The 18260-nt window shown below is 55.4% G+C and overlaps 1 protein-coding gene across 5 annotated transcripts in view; it reads right to left on the bottom strand.

Moving 5' to 3' along the window:
• The window catches only part of HTT (huntingtin), a 102042-nt gene that overhangs the window by 76381 nt on the left and 7401 nt on the right, over window positions 1–18260 (bottom strand). For all 5 annotated transcript variants that reach the window (XM_036327574.1, XM_036327555.1, XM_036327549.1 and 2 more), the window contains exons 2-6: window positions 11461–11544; window positions 6295–6415; window positions 4247–4306; window positions 3803–3882; window positions 1159–1297 (exon numbers count right to left, since the gene is read on the bottom strand). In XM_036327574.1, coding sequence (XP_036183467.1) covers window positions 1159–1297; window positions 3803–3882; window positions 4247–4306; window positions 6295–6415; window positions 11461–11544 — 484 coding nt within the window. The remainder of the gene's footprint in view (window positions 1–1158; window positions 1298–3802; window positions 3883–4246; window positions 4307–6294; window positions 6416–11460; window positions 11545–18260) is intronic.

Genomic DNA, 18260 nt, shown 5'->3' with positions numbered 1-18260 from the left:
TCTTCGCCGACTCCGTCCACACCTTTGGGAACCCCTGGACCTGCTGGGGTCCGACCCCAGCATATAAATACAGATGTAACAAGACAACAGGACACAGAACCTAGACACAGAACCTACACACAGAACCTAGACACAGAACCTACACAGAACCTAGAGACAGAAGAACTTCGCTGGAGAGAACATGGCAAAAGATCCTGGACAGAAACTGGCCACAGAACCTAGAGACAGAACCTGGCTGAAGAACCTAGAGACAGAACCTGGCTACAGAACTTGGATAGAACATGGCAAGAGAACCTGACTAGAACCTGGTGACTGAACCTGGCTGGAGAACCTAGCGAGGGAACATGGCTACAGAACCTGGCTGGAGAACCTGGAGAACCTGGCGAACCTGGCTGTAGAACCTAGCAAGAGAACATGGACACAGAACCTGGCTGGAGATCCAAACCAGAACTTCCCTGGAGATCCTGAACAGAACTTGGCTAGAGATCCTGGCTAGGCTGTTGATCAACTGAACGCTGCCTCTGTGTCGTTCCTTCTTCGCTGACTCCGTCTACACCTTTGGGGACCCCTGGACCTGCTGGGGTTGGACCCCAGCAGACTGTGCAGCACATGCTCACTCTGTACTAAGAAGTCAGGGAGCTGGACGTCGCTGGACCTCGGAATAACCCAGAGAGCTTCCCGGACAGCGTGGGGAGCCCACCCAGCACCCCAGGCCCATCTGCTCAGGAGCAGCGCCTTCTACACACACGTGGATACACCAGTCCCGTCAACTCTTCACCCCAAGAGCAGCAAAAGGGCAGAAGTAGGAAGAAGCTCTTCGTGTGCCTCGGAAGATTCTAATGGAAATTATGGGCACGATACACCCTGGCTGGGTAGTTCATTGGTTGAAGTGTCATCCCAATACACCAAGGTTGCGAGTTCCATCCCCAGTCAGGGCACATTCGAGGATCAACCAATGAATGCAAAATGGGTGGAGCCACAAATGGGTGGAGACACAAATGTCTGGCACGCGCGCTCTCTCTCTCCCTCTCTAAAATCAATAAATAAAAACTAAAAAATAAATAAATTATAAGCACAACAGAACTTAAGTACTTTCAAATGACTGTCCCAAAGCCCTAACTCTCCACAGACTCATTCGCAGGTGTGTAAGACTCGTACCTTAATCTCATTGTCATTTGCAAAATTGCCGAGCGAAGCCATAATTTTGGGTATAGCTGCAGCCAAGGTCTCCTGAACAGACTCCTCAGGTCTCTTGCTTGTTCGCGTCAGGCAAGGCAGGAGGTTCACCAAGTAAGGCCTGCATGTGAGAAAGGAAGCTGGGTCACTCTACCAGGTCCACTTTAGTAAGACACAACAACTAGTTTAGTGCCTGTGGGAGAACAACCAGTTTTTATAGCAAAACAGTCCTCAATGGAGAGGGGACAAACCTCAGCTCAAAGGACGGGAGGGCGAACTACACATGAAGTTCAAACGCTGGCAGACGCTCAGCCTTCACTCCCCCATAACCAGAGGACTCTCCAAAGGAGTTAAAAATGATTTGCAGCCCAGCTGTGTGGCTCAGGGGCAGAGCATCGACCTATGAACCAGGAGGCCAGGGTTTGATTCCCGGTCAGGGCACATGCCCGGGTGGTGGGCTGGATCCCCAGTGTGCGGCGTGCAGGAGGCAGCCGATCCATGATTCTCTCTCCTCACTGATGTTTCTCTCGCCCTCTCCCTCCCCCTCTGAAGTAAATGTAAAACATTTTTTTAAATAAAATAAATTTTCAGCCCTGACCGGTTTGGCTCAGTGGATAGAACATCGGCCTACGGACTCAAGGGTCCTGGGTTCGATTCTGGTTAAGGGCATGTACCTTGGTTGCGGGCACATCCCCAGCAGGGAGTGTGCAGGAGGCAGCTGAATCGATGTTTCTCTCTCATCGATGTTTCTACACTTGATCTTAGCCAAAAGGCCGAGAAGCGATCTCTCATCGATGTTTCTAACTCTCTATCCCTCTCCTCTCCTCTCTGTAACAAATCAATAAAATATATTTAAAAAGTAAATAAATAAAATAAAATAAATTTTCAAAATTATTTGCAGTAAATAATAAGTTATTACAACACTCATATTTTAAATTAAAAATAAGAGATAATATAAGAAACACCACTTTAGGAGTAGAGGAAGGTAAGGGGATAGATGGCTATACAAGGAGACTTGACTTGGGGTGGACACACAATACACTGTACAGGCAATGTGTTGTGGAATTGTGCACCTGAAACCTGTATAATTTTGTTAACCAGCGTCACACCAATAAATTCTATCAAAAAGATTCAATTTCCTGAAAAACACAAAATCTCCTAAGACAGCTCTGCTACTGCACAGCTTGAACCAAGCCTCTGCTCCGACGGGAGGGGCGGCACTGCCCACTTCCCCAGGGCACTGGACCCTCCAGCCTTGGGAGAGTCCCGCCTCCCCGGGCAACCAGCCCTGAAGCCCCCCCGCCCCCCGCCCCCCAGGGCTCAAGCCACACTTCTTCAATATGGCTGCCTTGTTCAAGCATCAAGAGAATGCTGCTTACAGAAACATTAAGACAGACGATGAGGGAAATGAAGGTTAAGGAATGAGAATGAAGCTTTCTTGGGAAAGAAGCATTACAGAAAGGGTCAGTGCTCAAGCTAAACAGGCCTCAGAGATAAGACCTGGCTCTAGAGAAAGCAGCTGCCCTGCGGACACGGGAGTCACAGGCTGGACAAGCCAGGACCTCAGGACCCTGCCAACCTTGGGGAACTCGGCAGCGCCCTCTAGTGCAGGGCCAGGCACCACGCCGTCTGCACCCAGGACTATCTCAGGGAGCTGGGCCCACATTTCTAAGGAGATAACTGTTTTACGAGTCCCAGGGGAAAAAACAAACCAGCATCAAGAGGAAGAGAAATCTGACTTTTGAAGAAGTAACAGCAGGCCAATGAGTCAACAGAGAGCGTCTGGGGGGACGGGGCGCTGGGGCAGCTCTCCCTGGGCCTGGGAAGAAGCTGGATTTATCTGGACAGCTCGGAGGATGAGCCCAGAGTGCGAGTGAGGAAACAACTTGATCCAACCATATTTTAAGGTCGCTTTGGTTGCTATGTGGAGAATATAACAAGCTTTTCAAAATAAAAACAGTAAAAGCAAAAGGTTCAATAAAGAGAAATTTCCTTAGTGCTGTATCTCTGTTAAACGCAAACGCACTGGAATCAACCGTTGCTTCATATTCATAGTGAGAGTCGGGGCCACTCCCGCGTTCCTCTCGGGGAGCCGAGGGTCTATGGACGTTTTGCCAGTTAAGGAGACCAAGGTGGAGGTAACAGCTGTGGCCCTTCGTTTGTTTTTTAAGATAGAACTGTTTCATTAGTCAAAACTATTCGCAGTTTAACGCCCACGGTTGAGTGCCCACATTGGTAACCCATGTCCTAGACACAGGCATATATTTCCATAACTCCTACCGTAAGCAATGGGGTTGGACTTGACCTCCAAACACTTGCCAAGTCCCTTTCCCGCAGCTGCCGCGCGTGGACACTATTGTCAGCACAGGACAGGGGAGGACCCTGGTGTCCGGGGCGCCCACCTCCTACGGGCCTTGGGGGAGGGGAGGTGGAAATGAGCAAGCTCACGGATGGGGCGTGCGGGAATATTTCTGGGAGCATAAGTGCTATGAGGAAAAAACCAGGACAGCATCAACCACAGCACAGCGCACGGGACGACCTCAGGAAGTGACATGTGAGCTGAGATGTGAAGGATGGCCTCCACCGAAATATCAACAACAATGACGACGCAGAGCATAGGACGTACCTGCATTTCTGGGGCCGGACCAGGTGCGCCAGCTCGGCGAACCTCCACAGGGCAGCACGCAGGCTCCGGGGAGCGCCGTTCTGCGTGGATTAATGCGCGGAGTTACATTGTAGGGTCACGGACACACTAGTCACCAAGAGGACTTCACATAACAAAAGCATTTTTTCACTGTTAACTTCTATTTTTAGAGAAAAGGTCATCTGAATATTTACTTTAGAAATTTTAAGGTCTAGTGAATTTAATTATAACAATATAAAAATTTAGTTACCATTTTAAATACCCAACTCATCTAATAAACTACGAAGAGCAGAAGAAAAGTGAAATTATGTCTACTACAGCAAACAGCTCTCCCTTCTAACATGTTTACTTATTAAATGTAAGGTGACATTTCCCGGAAACAGCTCACGGCAGCGAGGCCGCTGCTGGCGGTGGAACAAGGCACACCTTCTTGATTTCCTTGTAGAGCTCGAGCTGCAGCCTCGGGAGGTTAGAATCCATCAGCGCCTGCAACACAACCAGAGCTCAGCTCAGGCAGACAGCCCGCCAGCAGCTCTGAGCAAGCTGAGGCCGCTTACACCTCAGTCACGGGCAAACGCTAATAGCAACTAAACGAAGAACCTATTCACTGAGGAAAAAGCACATATATGCACAGGTGACTCACTTGAATGAAAATGGAAGAGAATTTAACTTTTATCACAATCAAGTACTACATAATATCAAAATGAAAGGGCAGATGGTTCAACAAATTCATTCTAAAGCTCTTATCTGAAACCCTGAACAGGCAGCGAGTGCAGAAAACCTTGAAAGTTCTGTCTTCGTTCAAGTGCACTCTGCCAGGTGACCAACATTAGTCAGCAAGGTCTCAGTCACGGAGCCGTGGGCAGTGCACCTGCAAGGTCAGAGCCTCGCTCTGCCGTGGAACCCGCTCCCGGTGCAGACCCCGCGTCCTCCTCCAGGTCTGGCCCTCCCTTGATGTCCCGATGCACCCAGCCTATGGCCCAGGGGCCCTCTGAGCCCACAGCCGGCTGGGAGCCACAGGCCCCTCCCAGACAGGGCCTGCTCACCCTCCCAGGGCCCACCTCCTTCCAGACGCCCCGCTCTCGCTCTGGGCGCTGGCCCCGGCTCCCGAATCCCAGCAGGGCCTTCCCCGCTCCCAGGCAGGCCTCCCTCGGCACTGGCTTCTCGTCCACAGGCTTCTCGTCCGGGAATAAGCACTCCTCTGACCGCATCAGCCATCTGCCAGAGCCCTCCTCCTCCCCACGTAAAGCACAGCCTTCGGACTGACCTCAGCCCCCATTCTGGGCGGCACACACCGAGACAGGCTCACCGAGGAGGGAGCCTGTGAGGTTTCCTGGCACCAGAGGCCGGCGCCAGTGTAAGAGGCCCGAGCCTCCTGCTTGCCCCCAGCCACCACCTCCAGGAAGCCTCTCTGCCCCCAACAGCGAGCACCCGGCTGGGACTCAGGGTCTGCACTTCTGTTCAAGCCGCCTCACACGGGACTGGACGTGACTTGAGGACAGAGCACATGGCCAGGCTCATCGGGTCCCCAGAGCACTTTCCTACATAAATGAAGAGGGCAATGTGCCCCATCTTCCTGCAAGGCCCCATGACCAGGACCCTGCGGAGAAGGAGCGGAGGCATCTGCTCTGAGCCAACGGGAGGAATGGCTTTGGAAAGTGTCGAGAACCATGTCGGAGCCCTTCCTCGTGCCGGTGAGTCCACAGGGGGAAGTGTCTCGGTTTGGACACTCGCACACTCAAGGTGGCTAAAGGACAGCCACCCGGGTGGGTTGGGGACCCGACCGGGAGGCGGGCAGAGGAGGCACAGGACAGTTTCCAGTGCATCAGGAATTAGGAAGAAGGGCACTGGGCCGTGGCAGGAGGAAACCGAAAAGGCGACAGCAGATTCTAGCTCTGTGGCCTTGGCCACAAACTCCACATCAGGAAGCAATCTCGGAGGAGGACAGGTGCCCCTTCTCTCTCCTGACCTCCCTGTCAGCCAGGGCTTCCGCTTCTGGCTGACCTCCTGTCCTTGCGACCCCTCTGCCCAGCCAACCTGCTGCCACATCACAGCCTGACCTGCAAGCAGCACTGCCCCGCCCAGACCCCCGGAGGGCAGAGAGAGGGGCGAAGGAGGGAGCTAGAGACACCACAGAGGAGTCCAGGGGCCTCGTGGTCTCTCTGGACGCGCCCCCAAAGGCGCACCCAGGAGTCACCATCAGCACCCGCCCCGCCCACCCCCTGCAGTGAGGGCAGACAGTCCTGCAGGCGGCAAGGCGCGCCCCCCACACTGTGGTGCAGCCAGTGCGACAGCTGAGGGACTGCGCCGCTCCAAAGGCCGCCGGCTACGCCCAGCTCGGAGAACGCCGTCCCCAGGGCCCCTTTTTTTAAGTTTATGTTATGAATTTAGTGGGTGACCCGGGTTAATAAATTCCGTAGGTGCCGGCTGCACAGCTCTGTGTGTCGTGGCGATGCTGGCCTCGGGCTTCTCACCTTGATGACCTTGTTGAGGCACTCGTCAGCCACCATCCTCACGTCCGACTCCGCATCGTCGCTGCACAGCAGGAACAGCTCCATGGCGATGCCCAGCAGTTTCTGAAACTCGGGAGAATTTCTAAGTGAAACAAGGAGAGAGAGTGTCACAGCAACAAGAGCCTAAGAAGCCATGACAATCACACGTCACGTGGTGTCTGGTGTCCTGTCCGGGACGCTGGAGCACGAAACGAAGGCCGATGTCTGTCGCAGAGGAAACACGACCACAGTGGCGCTAGAGGCTACGATGGGGAATTGGATGTGGGTACTGGAAACTGTGCTAGCTCCGTAATTCTTCCGTGAATTTAAAACTATTCTAAAATTTTAAAGTTTATTTACAAAAAAAGAGGTTGTGTTTGCAAGACAAATCTCATTTTTTAAAGTTTTAATTTAAACGTTTTTGAAAGACTCTCCTTTTTGTGTATTTTAACTCAATTTTTTAAAAAAAACACTGCTTGAGCCTGGCTAGCCTGTTTGGCTCAGTGGATAGAGCATCAGCCTTTGGCCCAAAGAAAGCGAACCCTGTCAAGGGCACACACCTCGGTTGCAGGCTCCTCCCCAGCCCTGGCCCTGGCCAGAGCTCCTGCAGGAGGCAACCAAATGATGTATTTCTCTCACATCGATGTTTCTCTCTGTCTTTCCCTCTCTTCCACTCTCCCCAAATAAAGGTCAATGGGAAAAATGTCCTCAGGTGAGGATTAACAAAAACCAAAACCACACAAATGACCTTGCTTGAAATACTGGAACCCCAGCCAGCCGTCCGCTCTGTGCCACAGGTGACTCTGACTTGCAGCATTCTTCTTTGTCATCCGCCCGCCCGGGAACATGCTCAGGGGCTCAGGGAAGCGAGAGGAAGGGCGGGGCGGGGCGGGGAGAGAAACATCAACGTGAGGAACATCAATGGGTCAATGCGCGGCTTGCAGAGGTGCCCGACCTGGATGGAACCCTCAGTCCAGGCGTGTGCCTGACCGGGACTGAACCAGGGACCTTCCAGAGGACAGGATGGCCCTCAACCCACTGAGCCACATTCCTGCCACCGAGTCAGTCCCCGCTCTAGCTCTTCACTCCCTTGCATCTTGCTTCCCGTATGTCCTAAAGTCCAGCTGGACTTCACCAGACGCCACGTGTCCACGGTCAGGCTGTCGGCCCTGCCACACTCACACACACTGAACTCTCGCAATGTTTGTGAGTGATGTTAACATGTGTAACCGAGAGCCTGTGTAGGCTGTCGAGATCCAGGAGGCTAAACACAGCCAAGACAGAGATACAGTGACGGGACAGGGGCACGAAACTGGTGCCCCAGCACTGGAAGCGCAGCACGCCGACAGGACGGCCCTGAACAATGGCGCCGCGCCTCACACAGCAAGTCGGCTGCCATGTCACGGTCGCAACCCGATATGCTCTGATATGGGGTCCCCCCACTCTCTCCCTCACAATTCCCACCGACAGTCAGAGAGCCCAGCAGAAAGCAAAGGGCGGCCTCAGCGATGGTCAGCCATAGAAGCAGGACACAGAGGGGAGCAGCCGCCTCGCCCACGGGCAGTGCAGCGTGAGGAGCAGAGGAGGGAGGCCCCGGGAGAGGGGAGCAGAGGAGGGAGGCCCCGGGAGAGGGGAGCAGAGGAGGGAGGCCCCGGGAGAGGGGAGCAGAGGAGGGAGGCCCCGGGAGAGGGGAGCAGAGGAGGGAGGCCCCGGGAGAGGGGAGCAGAGGAGGGAGGCCCCGGGAGAGGGGAGCAGAGGAGGGAGGCCCCGGGAGAGGGGAGCAGAGGAGGGAGGCCCCGGGAGAGGGGAGCAGAGGAGGGAGGCCCCGGGAGAGGGGAGCAGAGGAGGGAGGCCCCGGGAGAGGGGAGCAGAGGAGGGAGGCCCCGGGAGAGGGGAGCAGAGGAGGGAGGCCCCGGGAGAGGGGAGCAGAGGAGGGAGGCCCCGGGAGAGGGGAGCAGAGGAGGGAGGCCCCGGGAGAGGGGAGCAGAGGAGGGAGGCCCCGGGAGAGGGGAGCAGAGGAGGGAGGCCCCGGGAGAGGGGAGCAGAGGAGGGAGGCCCCGGGTGAGGGGAGCAGAGGAGGGAGGCCCCGGGTGAGGGGAGCAGAGGAGGGAATCCCCGGGTGAGGGGAGCAGAGGAGGGAGGCCCCGGGAGAGGGGAGCAGAGGAGGGAGGCCCCGGGAGAGGGGAGCAGAGGAGGGAGGCCCCGGGAGAGGGGAGCAGAGGAGGGAGGCCCCGGGAGAGGGGAGCAGAGGAGGGAGGCCCCGGGAGAGGGGAGCAGAGGAGGGAGGCCCCGGGAGAGGGGAGCAGAGGAGGGAGGCCCCGGGAGAGGGGAGCAGAGGAGGGAGGCCCCGGGAGAGGGGAGCAGAGGAGGGAGCCCCCGGGAGAGGGGAGCAGAGGAGGGAGGCCCCGGGAGAGGGGAGCAGAGGAGGGAGCCCCCGGGAGAGGGGAGCAGAGGAGGGAATCCCCGGGAGAGGGGAGCAGAGGAGGGAGCCCCCGGGAGAGGGGAGCAGAGGAGGGAGGCCCCGGGAGAGGGGAGTAGAGGAGGGAGGCCCTGGGAGAGGGGAGCAGAGGGAGGCCCCGGGCGCAGGCCAGTATCCATGCTGCTCAGAGCAGCGCTGTCCACAGAGAGACCAGGTGACCTGGCGGGACTTGGGCTTCCTAACAGACACCGCAGACATCAAAAAGAGGCGGAAAATTACCTTCACGCTGCATTTCACTTCGCCCAATGTATCAAAAATACTATTCAACACGGGATGGATAACATATCACGATCCCTTTTACATCTCAAATCCGTCTCCTGGACCCAGCAAGCAGGACGGTGCCTGGGCTCCCTCGGGCAGTCATCCAGGGGTCACCGGCTCCCGCGTGTCCCGGGCTCCGCACTGCTGCTCTGATCTAGTGCCTCGAAAACCACTGTTACAAACGCCTGATCTGTTTCAATCGCTTTAGGCGGGAAGGTAAACCCTGACCACTGACTTATCTTAGCCAGAAGCAAAATCCTTCATAATTTCTTACTGGAGTTGTAGTACTGTTAGCATCTTTTCTGGTCATAAATATCTGTAAATCATCTTGTATGAAGTTAACTAGTATTCCTTTCTATAAATGCATCTTAAATTTTCAACTCCCCTACTGGCAAACACTGAGATTATCTTTAATTTTCTAACGGGATGAAAAACTGCCCTAGACCAATGTCATTACCCACTTGCCTAAGGCTAAGACCAGAAGTGAAACCAATGGAACACAGATCTAGTTTAAAGCATTGTATTCTGCCAAATTGCCTTTTAAGATGATTGCGTCACCACTGACAAAACCCTAAGTAGTTTTTGTTTGCCAATTTGACAAGTGAATCATGTTCTTACAGGAACGTGCCAAGCCTAACGACAGCTTTGGTCAACAGCGAACCGCATATATGAGTGGCCCCTCAAACTGTAATGCTGGGAAACGCCTACGGCCTGGTGATGTCACCGCGCAAAGGCTGCGATGTCGCCAGGGCTGTGGGTGAGCTGGCACACAGCTCTCACGGGTGTGGGTGGGGATGGCACCGCGGCTCCTGCAGGGTTCCTGGGAGCTGACCCCCAGGAGCTGCTGGAACGGGAGCAGGAACGCAGCTGAAGAGGAGGCAAGCGGAAAGGGAATGGAGGAAAGGAAAAGGACCCTCAGAAAGTTCACCGTGAAGGCCAGCGGAAGTGCTTACAGACTTCAACACGCTCCTTAAACAGCATGACAGCACGGCCGCCTGGCAGGTGTGCTCAGCGGTTGGAACATCAGTCAGGGGTCGTGGGGTCAATCACAGTCAAAAGACGTACCTGGCCCTACCTGGTTTGGCTCAGTGGCTAGAGCATCAGCCTGCAGACTGAAGGGTCCCAGGTTCGATCCCAGTCAAGGGCACATGCCCAGGTTGCAGGTTCGATCCCCAGTGTGGGGTGTGCAGGAGGCAGCCAACCAATGATTCTCTCTCGTCACTGATGTTTCTCTCTCTCTCTCTCTCTCTCTCTCTCTCTCTCTCTCTCTCTCCCTTCCTCTCTGACATCAATAAAAATATAAAAATTTAAAAAAAAGAGCATGTAGCCAAAACCGGTTTGGCTCAGTGGATAGAGCGTCAGCCTGCGGACTCAAGGGTCCCAGGTTCGATTCCGGTCAAGGGCATGTACCTTGGTTGCGGGCACATCCCCAGTGGGAGATGTGCAGGAGGCGGCTGATTGATGTTTCTCTCTCATCGATGTTTCCAATTCTCTATCTCTCTCCCTTCCTCTCTGTAAAAAATCAATAAAATATATTTAAAAAAAAAAAAAAAAGAGCATGTAGCTAGGTTGCGGGCTCAATCTCAGACCCAGTTGGGGGCATGCAGGAAGCAACCGGCCAATGTGTCTCCCTACATCGGTGTGTGTCTCTCCCCCTCCCTTCCACTCTCTCTAAAAATCAATGGAAAACATCCTCAGTGAGGATGAACAACAACAAAAACAACATATAGAATAAGAATATAACATTTTTTTCTAAAAGCAGAAAACATATTTTTGTACAGTTGTACCATGTGTTTGTGTGTTAAGCTACGTGTTATTACACAAGAGCAGCCCACACCGCTGGGAATCTTGCACCCTGAGGGCCACCCCCGGCCGGCCCAGTGCCAAAGAGAGCGAGGCAAGGGTCTGATCACTGGACAGGCACGTGTTGTTCCAATGACTAAAATAATGTAAACTATCAAAGAGAAGATGATTTTTAAATGATCACAGCTACTGCGCGCCAATTAAATATACACATGCTGCTCACACAGTCTGGGAATGAAAAGGGGGCAGCCCTGACCAGTTTGGCTCAGTGGACAGAGCATCAACCCGGGGACCGAGGGTTCGGTTCCTGGTCAAGGGCACGTACCTGATTGTAGGCTCGATCCCTGGCACTGGAAGGCAATCAATCAATGTGTCTCTCTCACATAAATATCTCTCTCTCTATCTCTCCCCCTCCCTTCCACTCTCTCTTAAAAAAATAAATGCAAAAATATTCTCGGAAGAGGATTAACAACAACAAAAAAAGGAGGAGGTGCTGCTCATTGGTGTCTGGGAGAAGTCCAGGGAGGGGCCCTTTAAAGGCTGAGAGACGCAGTTACAGATGAAACGCATGAAGCGCTTCTGCGCTGGAAGTGGAGGGCACCTACCTGAGCGACTGGCCCACGATGCTCTCACAGATGGTCAGACAATGGTTCACGCGGTCCTTCTTGGTGGCTGAGAGCTCCTTCTTTCTGAAAGAAAAGGAAGGGAAGGAGTGAGCCGTGCTGAACCGGCGCCCACCTCTTGCTGCCCGTCCCTGCCGCCCCCCTCCCCCCCCGCCCCTGCCGCCCCCCAGCCCCTGCTGCCCCGGTCCCTGCCGCCCCCGCCCCTGATGCTCCCGTCCCTGACGGCACTCATGGTGCCTCGGAAGGAACCACACATTCCGCGGGCGGGGGGGGGCAGAGTGCGGTCAGGGCCGGGAGGCGCGGAGGGCTCAGCCCGGGCTTCCTCATCCACATGCTCCGGAGCAACGCCAGGGGATGCTCCTGATGCACCTGGCTTTCCCCGGCTCACGGAGACACTTGGTCCCGGTTATATATTACAGACACGGGCTCATCGTTTCTATCTCCCCAACCGCGAGATAGAAATGGGCCTCCTCCTCAGACTCCCCAGCCCACGAGAGGGGGTGCAAAGCCAGGCCCAGAAGCCCAGGCTTGAGGTGCCTGCCCCACGGCTCCAGGGGGCTTCACGGAGGCCCATGGAGACGGGGAGGGGGGGGAGGAGTGCGCACACAGAGGAAGCAGAAGAAGCCACTCCCGGAGCACGGCCAGACACGAATGTGAGTGCAGTCACCAATGCGTGGCACTAACTAGAAACGACTAAACCAGGAAACTACTGGGTGTGAGGAGATGCTGTTACTTCATGGGGGAGGGCGGCTAACCTACAAACACTGTGACCAACGCAGCCCTCAGGCTCCAAACAGTGAGGCTGGAGGAGCAGGCTGCCCCGCTGTGCGACCCCGTGCAGGTGCAGGCCCGTGCAGGTGCGGCCCCGCGCAGGTGCGGCCGTGCAGGTGCAGGCCCGTGCAGGTGCAGGCCCGTGCAGGTGCGGCCGTGCAGGTGCGGCCCCGCGCAGGTGCGGCCCCGCGCAGGTGCGGCCCGTGCAGGTGCGGCCCCGCGCAGGTGCGGCCGTGCAGGTGCAGGCCCGTGCAGGTGCGGCCGTGCAGGTGCGGCCCGTGCAGGTGCGGCCCGTGCAGGTGCGGCCCGTGCAGGTGCGGCCCGTGCAGGTGTGGCCCCCGTGCAGGTGCGGCCGTGCAGGTGCAGCCGTACAGGTGCAGGTGCTGCAGGCATGGCCTCCGAAGGCGCAGTGCTGTGGCAGGGAAGCAGGTGGGCAGACCCTCCCGAAGGCGCGGCGCTGTGGCAGGGAAGCAGGTGGGCAGACCCTCCCGAGGGGAAGTCAGGGACCACCAAGGGCAGACAGGGTTCCAGGCGAGAAGAGCCAGGGCCTGAATGAGAAGCCAGGCCCAGGGCGCAGGGATTGGAGAGTGCGTGTCGCGTGTCCCGTTCCCCTCCCACCCCCCACCCACCCATCTCATGCCAGAACGGGACTGACACCAATAAGCTACAGTGCAGAGGCTAGTCATCCGAGAGGACACCATTTTCCCCTGCGTGGACGCATGAATCCCTGCGGCTAGAGACAGACCCCGGACCCGGCTCCCCCGGATGAAGGAGGGAAGGAGGTGGTATGCGGGGTGCTGTCTAGCCCTGAGCCTCTCCCCTTTTGGCTCCTCCCAGCTGCTGCTTACACAGATAAAGCTTCAAGCGGCTGCAGAGCAACAGGAGGAAAAGAGGCCGGTCCCTAAGTGAGCACGAGAAGCTGAGGCCCCCCCAACCCCCGTCCTCACAAACCACCCACTTCAAAAGCCCTATGACAGGCCCGGCCAGCGTGGCTCAGAGGTTGGGCATCAACCTATGAACCAGGAGGTCATCAGTTCGATTCCCGGTCAGGGCACATGCCTGGGTTGCAGGCTCAATCCTCAGTGTGGGGCATGCAGGAGGCAGCTGATCGATGATTCTCTCATCACTGATGTTTCTTTCTCCCTCTCTCTCCCCCTCTCTCTTCCTTACTCTCTATAAAATCCATAAAAATATATTTTTAAAAACAAAAAAAAGCTCTATGATAGAAGCAACCCAAATGTCCTTCACTTGGCGGATAGAAAAACAAACTCTCTGGCCAGACGGCGGAACACTGTACTGCTTGGCAGTGAGAAGGGCACACCGGTCACACACACAGGGTGGATCTCGATGTGCCGGGTTCAAGGCTACACTGGGTAAGTCATTTACATGATGGTTTGGAAGAGACAAAACTACAGGAACAAAAGTGATCGGTAGTTTCCAGGCCCCAAGCAGCAGGTGACAGCCAAAAGGCATGGGGCCTGGGCATGGGGATGCCCGTGGTGACAGGACTGTTCCAGTTCTCAACTGCAGGCATAGTTAATGGCTCATCCATTAGTCAAACTGCACAGAGCTATACACTAAAAAGGGTAAGTTTTACCACATGTAAATTATACCAGTTTTTAAAAGAAAGAAGAAAGCGCTGTGAGAATTAAAGTGCTCTCTCCTTTAAACCACCAATTCGGTCTCTCTTACAACAGCTTAGTGTCAGAGTAAGTTTCCCTTGGCCCTGCTGGCTGCACTAATTGTGGGAGCACTCACTCCTTCGTCCTACTCCCCTTTGCTAGCAGTTGGGTCTGAGTCCCTGTGCCAGGGCCTGGACGCTGGGTATCGGACAGAGAAGACATAAGAAATTGTAGGCGTACAAGGGAGTCTTTATTGCAGCCCAAGCAGCCATTGCTACGAAGGAGCCATTAGACAAAGCAGTTCTTGCTAACACAGTAGCAAACACAAAGAAGTCCTTGCTAATACAGTAGCAAACACAGGAGCCATCCTAGCAAAACAGCCTCGCCTCAGCTGGTTAGTAATACGTCCTCCCACAAAGCAGCCGCCAACATAGGAGCCATAGAAAGCAGCCGCACACCAGCCGGTCAGTAACACGCCGTCGGCTAACTCAGACAAAAGAGGCCTCCTGCGAACAGTGGCCTGTCTTCTGGGTTACAGGAGAGCAGCCGCACCGTGCACAGACTGCCGCGTCCTTGCTTTTGCACCTGCGTACAGGAAATGAGCCCTGAACACCCTGACTAGGATTCCCACACTCAGAGTGGCCTTGGGCATCCGGCGTACACGGGATGATTAGGGTTCCTAACACTAGGTTTTCCTAGTTTAAGGCAGCCATCAAGAAAGTAAAAGAACACTGATGAATTTAAGCATTTTAGAAAGCAAACGAACTCCTCCATTACTCTGTGATTTCCAAAGTGAAAATCTGCCCCTGGCCTTAAGTGAACTGAGTTCACACACCCAGACTCCAGGCTGTCTGGGGCGTAGCCCCTCAACGCGGCAGTCGCCTACACGGAGTCTGAAACGATTCCTTAAGGGCTGGTAACGAGAACAAGGCTGGCAAACACTGGACTAAGTGGATCTCACAATCAAACGATGGTCAGAATAGAAATGCATGACCCGGGGATTCAGCCAAGTCAGAATCTAACAGAACCTCATCCTGTGGTTCCAGCCTCCGCCTCCAAGCTCGAAAGGTAGGCAGTGGGGACGCATGGTAAGTCCCTCCGCTCACTGAGCCGGCTTCCGCAGCGGGAACGGAACAGGCTCAGCAACGTGAGGTGGGAGCCAGGTGTCCTGGATGGCTGACCCTGACCAGCTGGCATGCTGCCAGAGCGCAGCCTAGGGACACACTGAGCTCACCTGGTTCAGGAAGAGCCCGCCCTGCTGAAGGCTGAGTCCGCCGTAGGCGAGGGAAGGAGTGTCCCCACAGGTTGCAAAATTAAAGTGTTTATGGCGCACACAACGCTCCCTGCACTTATCGTGACAGCGCTCACAGCAGCAGCACATGTCGTTCATGACATGTAGGGTGCCCACGGGCACAACTCAGCAGTCAGCAGAGGCCCGAAAGGAGGGAAAGCCCAGGCTTCGCCCTGTCGCCAGCCTGATGGACAGCAGGCCGGGCCGTGGGCATTTCTCCATCTTCTTAGAAGTGACAGACACAAATCTGAGTTTTCACAAGAACTCTGTCTCTCTCCTCACATGTGTGGTAAACCAAGAAAATATAGTTAGCAATAAGCAATACCGCACGGCTCGCAAGGCCCGCCCTGTTCCATTAGGACCTGCGTGCCCTGGTCCACGTGCCAGAACTTGAGCCGGTGAAGCAAACTGACCACCAAAGACAGGACGTGGTGAGACCTTCCGCCGCCGGGAACAAGGCCCCTTCCAACTTGGCCTCAGCCACTTTCCAACCTCCATTCTGAGTCAACATTCCCAAAGCTCCAGGGACTGGCCCCTGGAAGTAATTCCTGTTTTGATCATGCATCAAGCTCAGCGCTTGTACATTCTATGGTCCCTGCTCAAAAGAACTCTTCCCTCCCTAATTTTGTCCAATAAATAAACCTGAAGTTCAAAACACTGTAACGACTTTGTTCCCCCATGAAACTAATTAGGTTGATGAAATGATACCTCAAACTGACTCATTCCACACATTCCGCAAGCACGGAAACTGAGGTGGAAATGGCGGCGACTTGCTCTGGGCAGGACCTGGCTGCACAGGGGAGTGCTGGATGAACAGGCCGGAGCAGTCCTGACTGCAACCATTTCAGGCGAAGCAGTCATTTTAACGTCACCTTCAACATACACACAGCCCTCCCCAGCCCCTCCCACTGTACAGTGAGCAGCTGCGAGAAGCACACACCTGGAGGAGGCCGCCACAAGCCCTTGCTGCAGCAGGACAGTCAGGCTGAAACCGCCAGCCAAGTGCAATGCCACGAGGGGAGCCCGCCCTCCCACCAAACTCTGAGTGTCAGACTGTGTGACGGGGAAGCATGAAAACTTCGGCCCAGGGGAGAGGGGGCGGGGGAGGCCTGGGTCCCCGGGGAATGGAAGTCGCGCCTGGCGACCGGGCGCAGCACTCCCATGTGTTCCCACCCCGCGCACAGCAGAGCTGGGGTCCAGAGGCCGCAGCGGCCGCAAGCAGGGCTCCAGGGCTCCCGATTTCCCACACAAGCCTCCAACAGTGGGAGAGCGTCCCCAGAAAATCAGAGGGCGTCAGGAAAGTTTTCACACCAGGGATGGACACCCAGGCCATTTGGGAATTGTGTTTCATGCGCAACTTCAAAGTAACAGTAGTGCCACGTGATCTCATTCAGAGGTGGAATCTAATCAACCAACTAAACTGATGAACAGGGTGGATCCAGAGACATGGAAGCAGGGGACAGAGTGCGGGATCTCAGAGGGAAGGCGGGGGAGGGTGGGGGGTGGGAGATGATCAACCAAAGAACTAGCAGGCTATAGGCATCACCCATGGACACACACAGTGGGGCGGTGAAGGCCTGGGGCGGGGGGCGGGGGGGGGGGCGGCAGGAGGGGTTCAATGGGGAATAAAAAGGGACAGATTTATGCCTCCAACAATAAAGATTACAAAACAAAACAACACAACACACCAGTGGTGCTTGGTCCGGGGAAGCAGGGGTAAGAGTTCTGGTCTGTAGTCTGCATCCCAGAAAAGGGCATGAAAGAAAGCCCTCTTACCAGTGGGCTGACTGACTCCAGTAATGGCTGCACCACTGAAAGGGCCGCTCAAGCTCCGTCTGTAGCCAAGCGAGGGAGCGGACACAGGCCCGGGCTGTGTGATCCCAGCATAAGCCACGTCCCGAAGGGCAAATCCAGAGACCAACTAGATGAGCGGTGGCGGGGACTGGGCAGGACAGGGAAGTGATCGCGGTGAGGGCTACAGAGCCCTGTGAGTACAGCACGAACCACGAAACTGCACACTTTGAAATGGTCAATTTTATAATCAAATCTCAAATTTCAAACACTCTGCCTGCAAATGCCAACAGCTCTTCCTCCAAAGAGATCCCGGATCTGACACTCCCACCACCCCCACCCCTCACCCCCCACTGCAGCTTCCTGCCGACCCCCTGTCCCCAGGCCCAGACTCCACAAGGAGCCTGGAGCGGCCTCTCTCCCTGCACCCCCACCCACCCCATCCCTAAGCCGGCACCACCCATCTGGCCTCCAGTCCCGAAACTGTGTCATTTCAAAACCAATAGGCAAAAGAATCACAGCGTGCGGGTCTTGGGATGGCGTGTGCCGGGAGCTCACTCCTTCTTACTCTGAGTAGAGCCACTAGTCACCTGTTGCAGGACATCAAAGCGGAGTCCAGTGTTTGGCTTTTAGGAATAAAGCTGCTCCGCGCACAGGTTTCCCGTGCCCTGCATTCTCTGGGATAAATGCCCAGGGGCGCCGCTGCTCTCGGGGTAGGCAGAGCTCTGCATTCCCACCCGCAATGACCATGTGACTCGGTGTCACTGGTGTCATCAAAGTGATCTTTCCAAGTTTGCCTCGGGCCAGCGTAAAGCCCAAGTCCTCACACTGGAGCACAGGGCCCGGTGGTTGAGCCTCGCTCTAACCCTGGCCTCTAACTCATCACCCGTTCCTGCCCTTCCTTCCGCCTCAGGCACTGGCCTCCTCCCTACTCCAGGAACACCCCTGGCTCCCCCATGGATGCTCTTCCTCCACATCAGGTGGCTCGCTGCCTCCCCTCTGCCCAGTGTCTGTCACCTCAGTGCACGGCATCCCCTAAAGAAAACTGCACAGCCCTCTCCCCTTACTCTGTTTTGCTTTCTCCACAGTATTTATCACCATCGGTTCTATTGGCTGCTGTAACCCCAAGGCCCAGAGCAGGGCCTGGCACACAGTAGGTCATCTAGTCCGCTCCCCACTGAAGTTCCCCCCAAGCAGCTGGGAGCTCTTAATGCCCAGCTCACCAGTCAGTGTCACAACCTGTCTGCAGCTACACAATTGCTCGATGGCCCTAGGACAGGAGTTACACTCCCAGCTGCACCTGGCCC

Source organism: Myotis myotis, unplaced genomic scaffold, assembly GCF_014108235.1.
Source record: "Myotis myotis isolate mMyoMyo1 unplaced genomic scaffold, mMyoMyo1.p scaffold_m19_p_1, whole genome shotgun sequence".
NCBI classification, from domain to species: domain Eukaryota; kingdom Metazoa; phylum Chordata; class Mammalia; order Chiroptera; family Vespertilionidae; genus Myotis; species Myotis myotis.
This window is presented reverse-complemented; position numbering and strand designations above follow the sequence as displayed.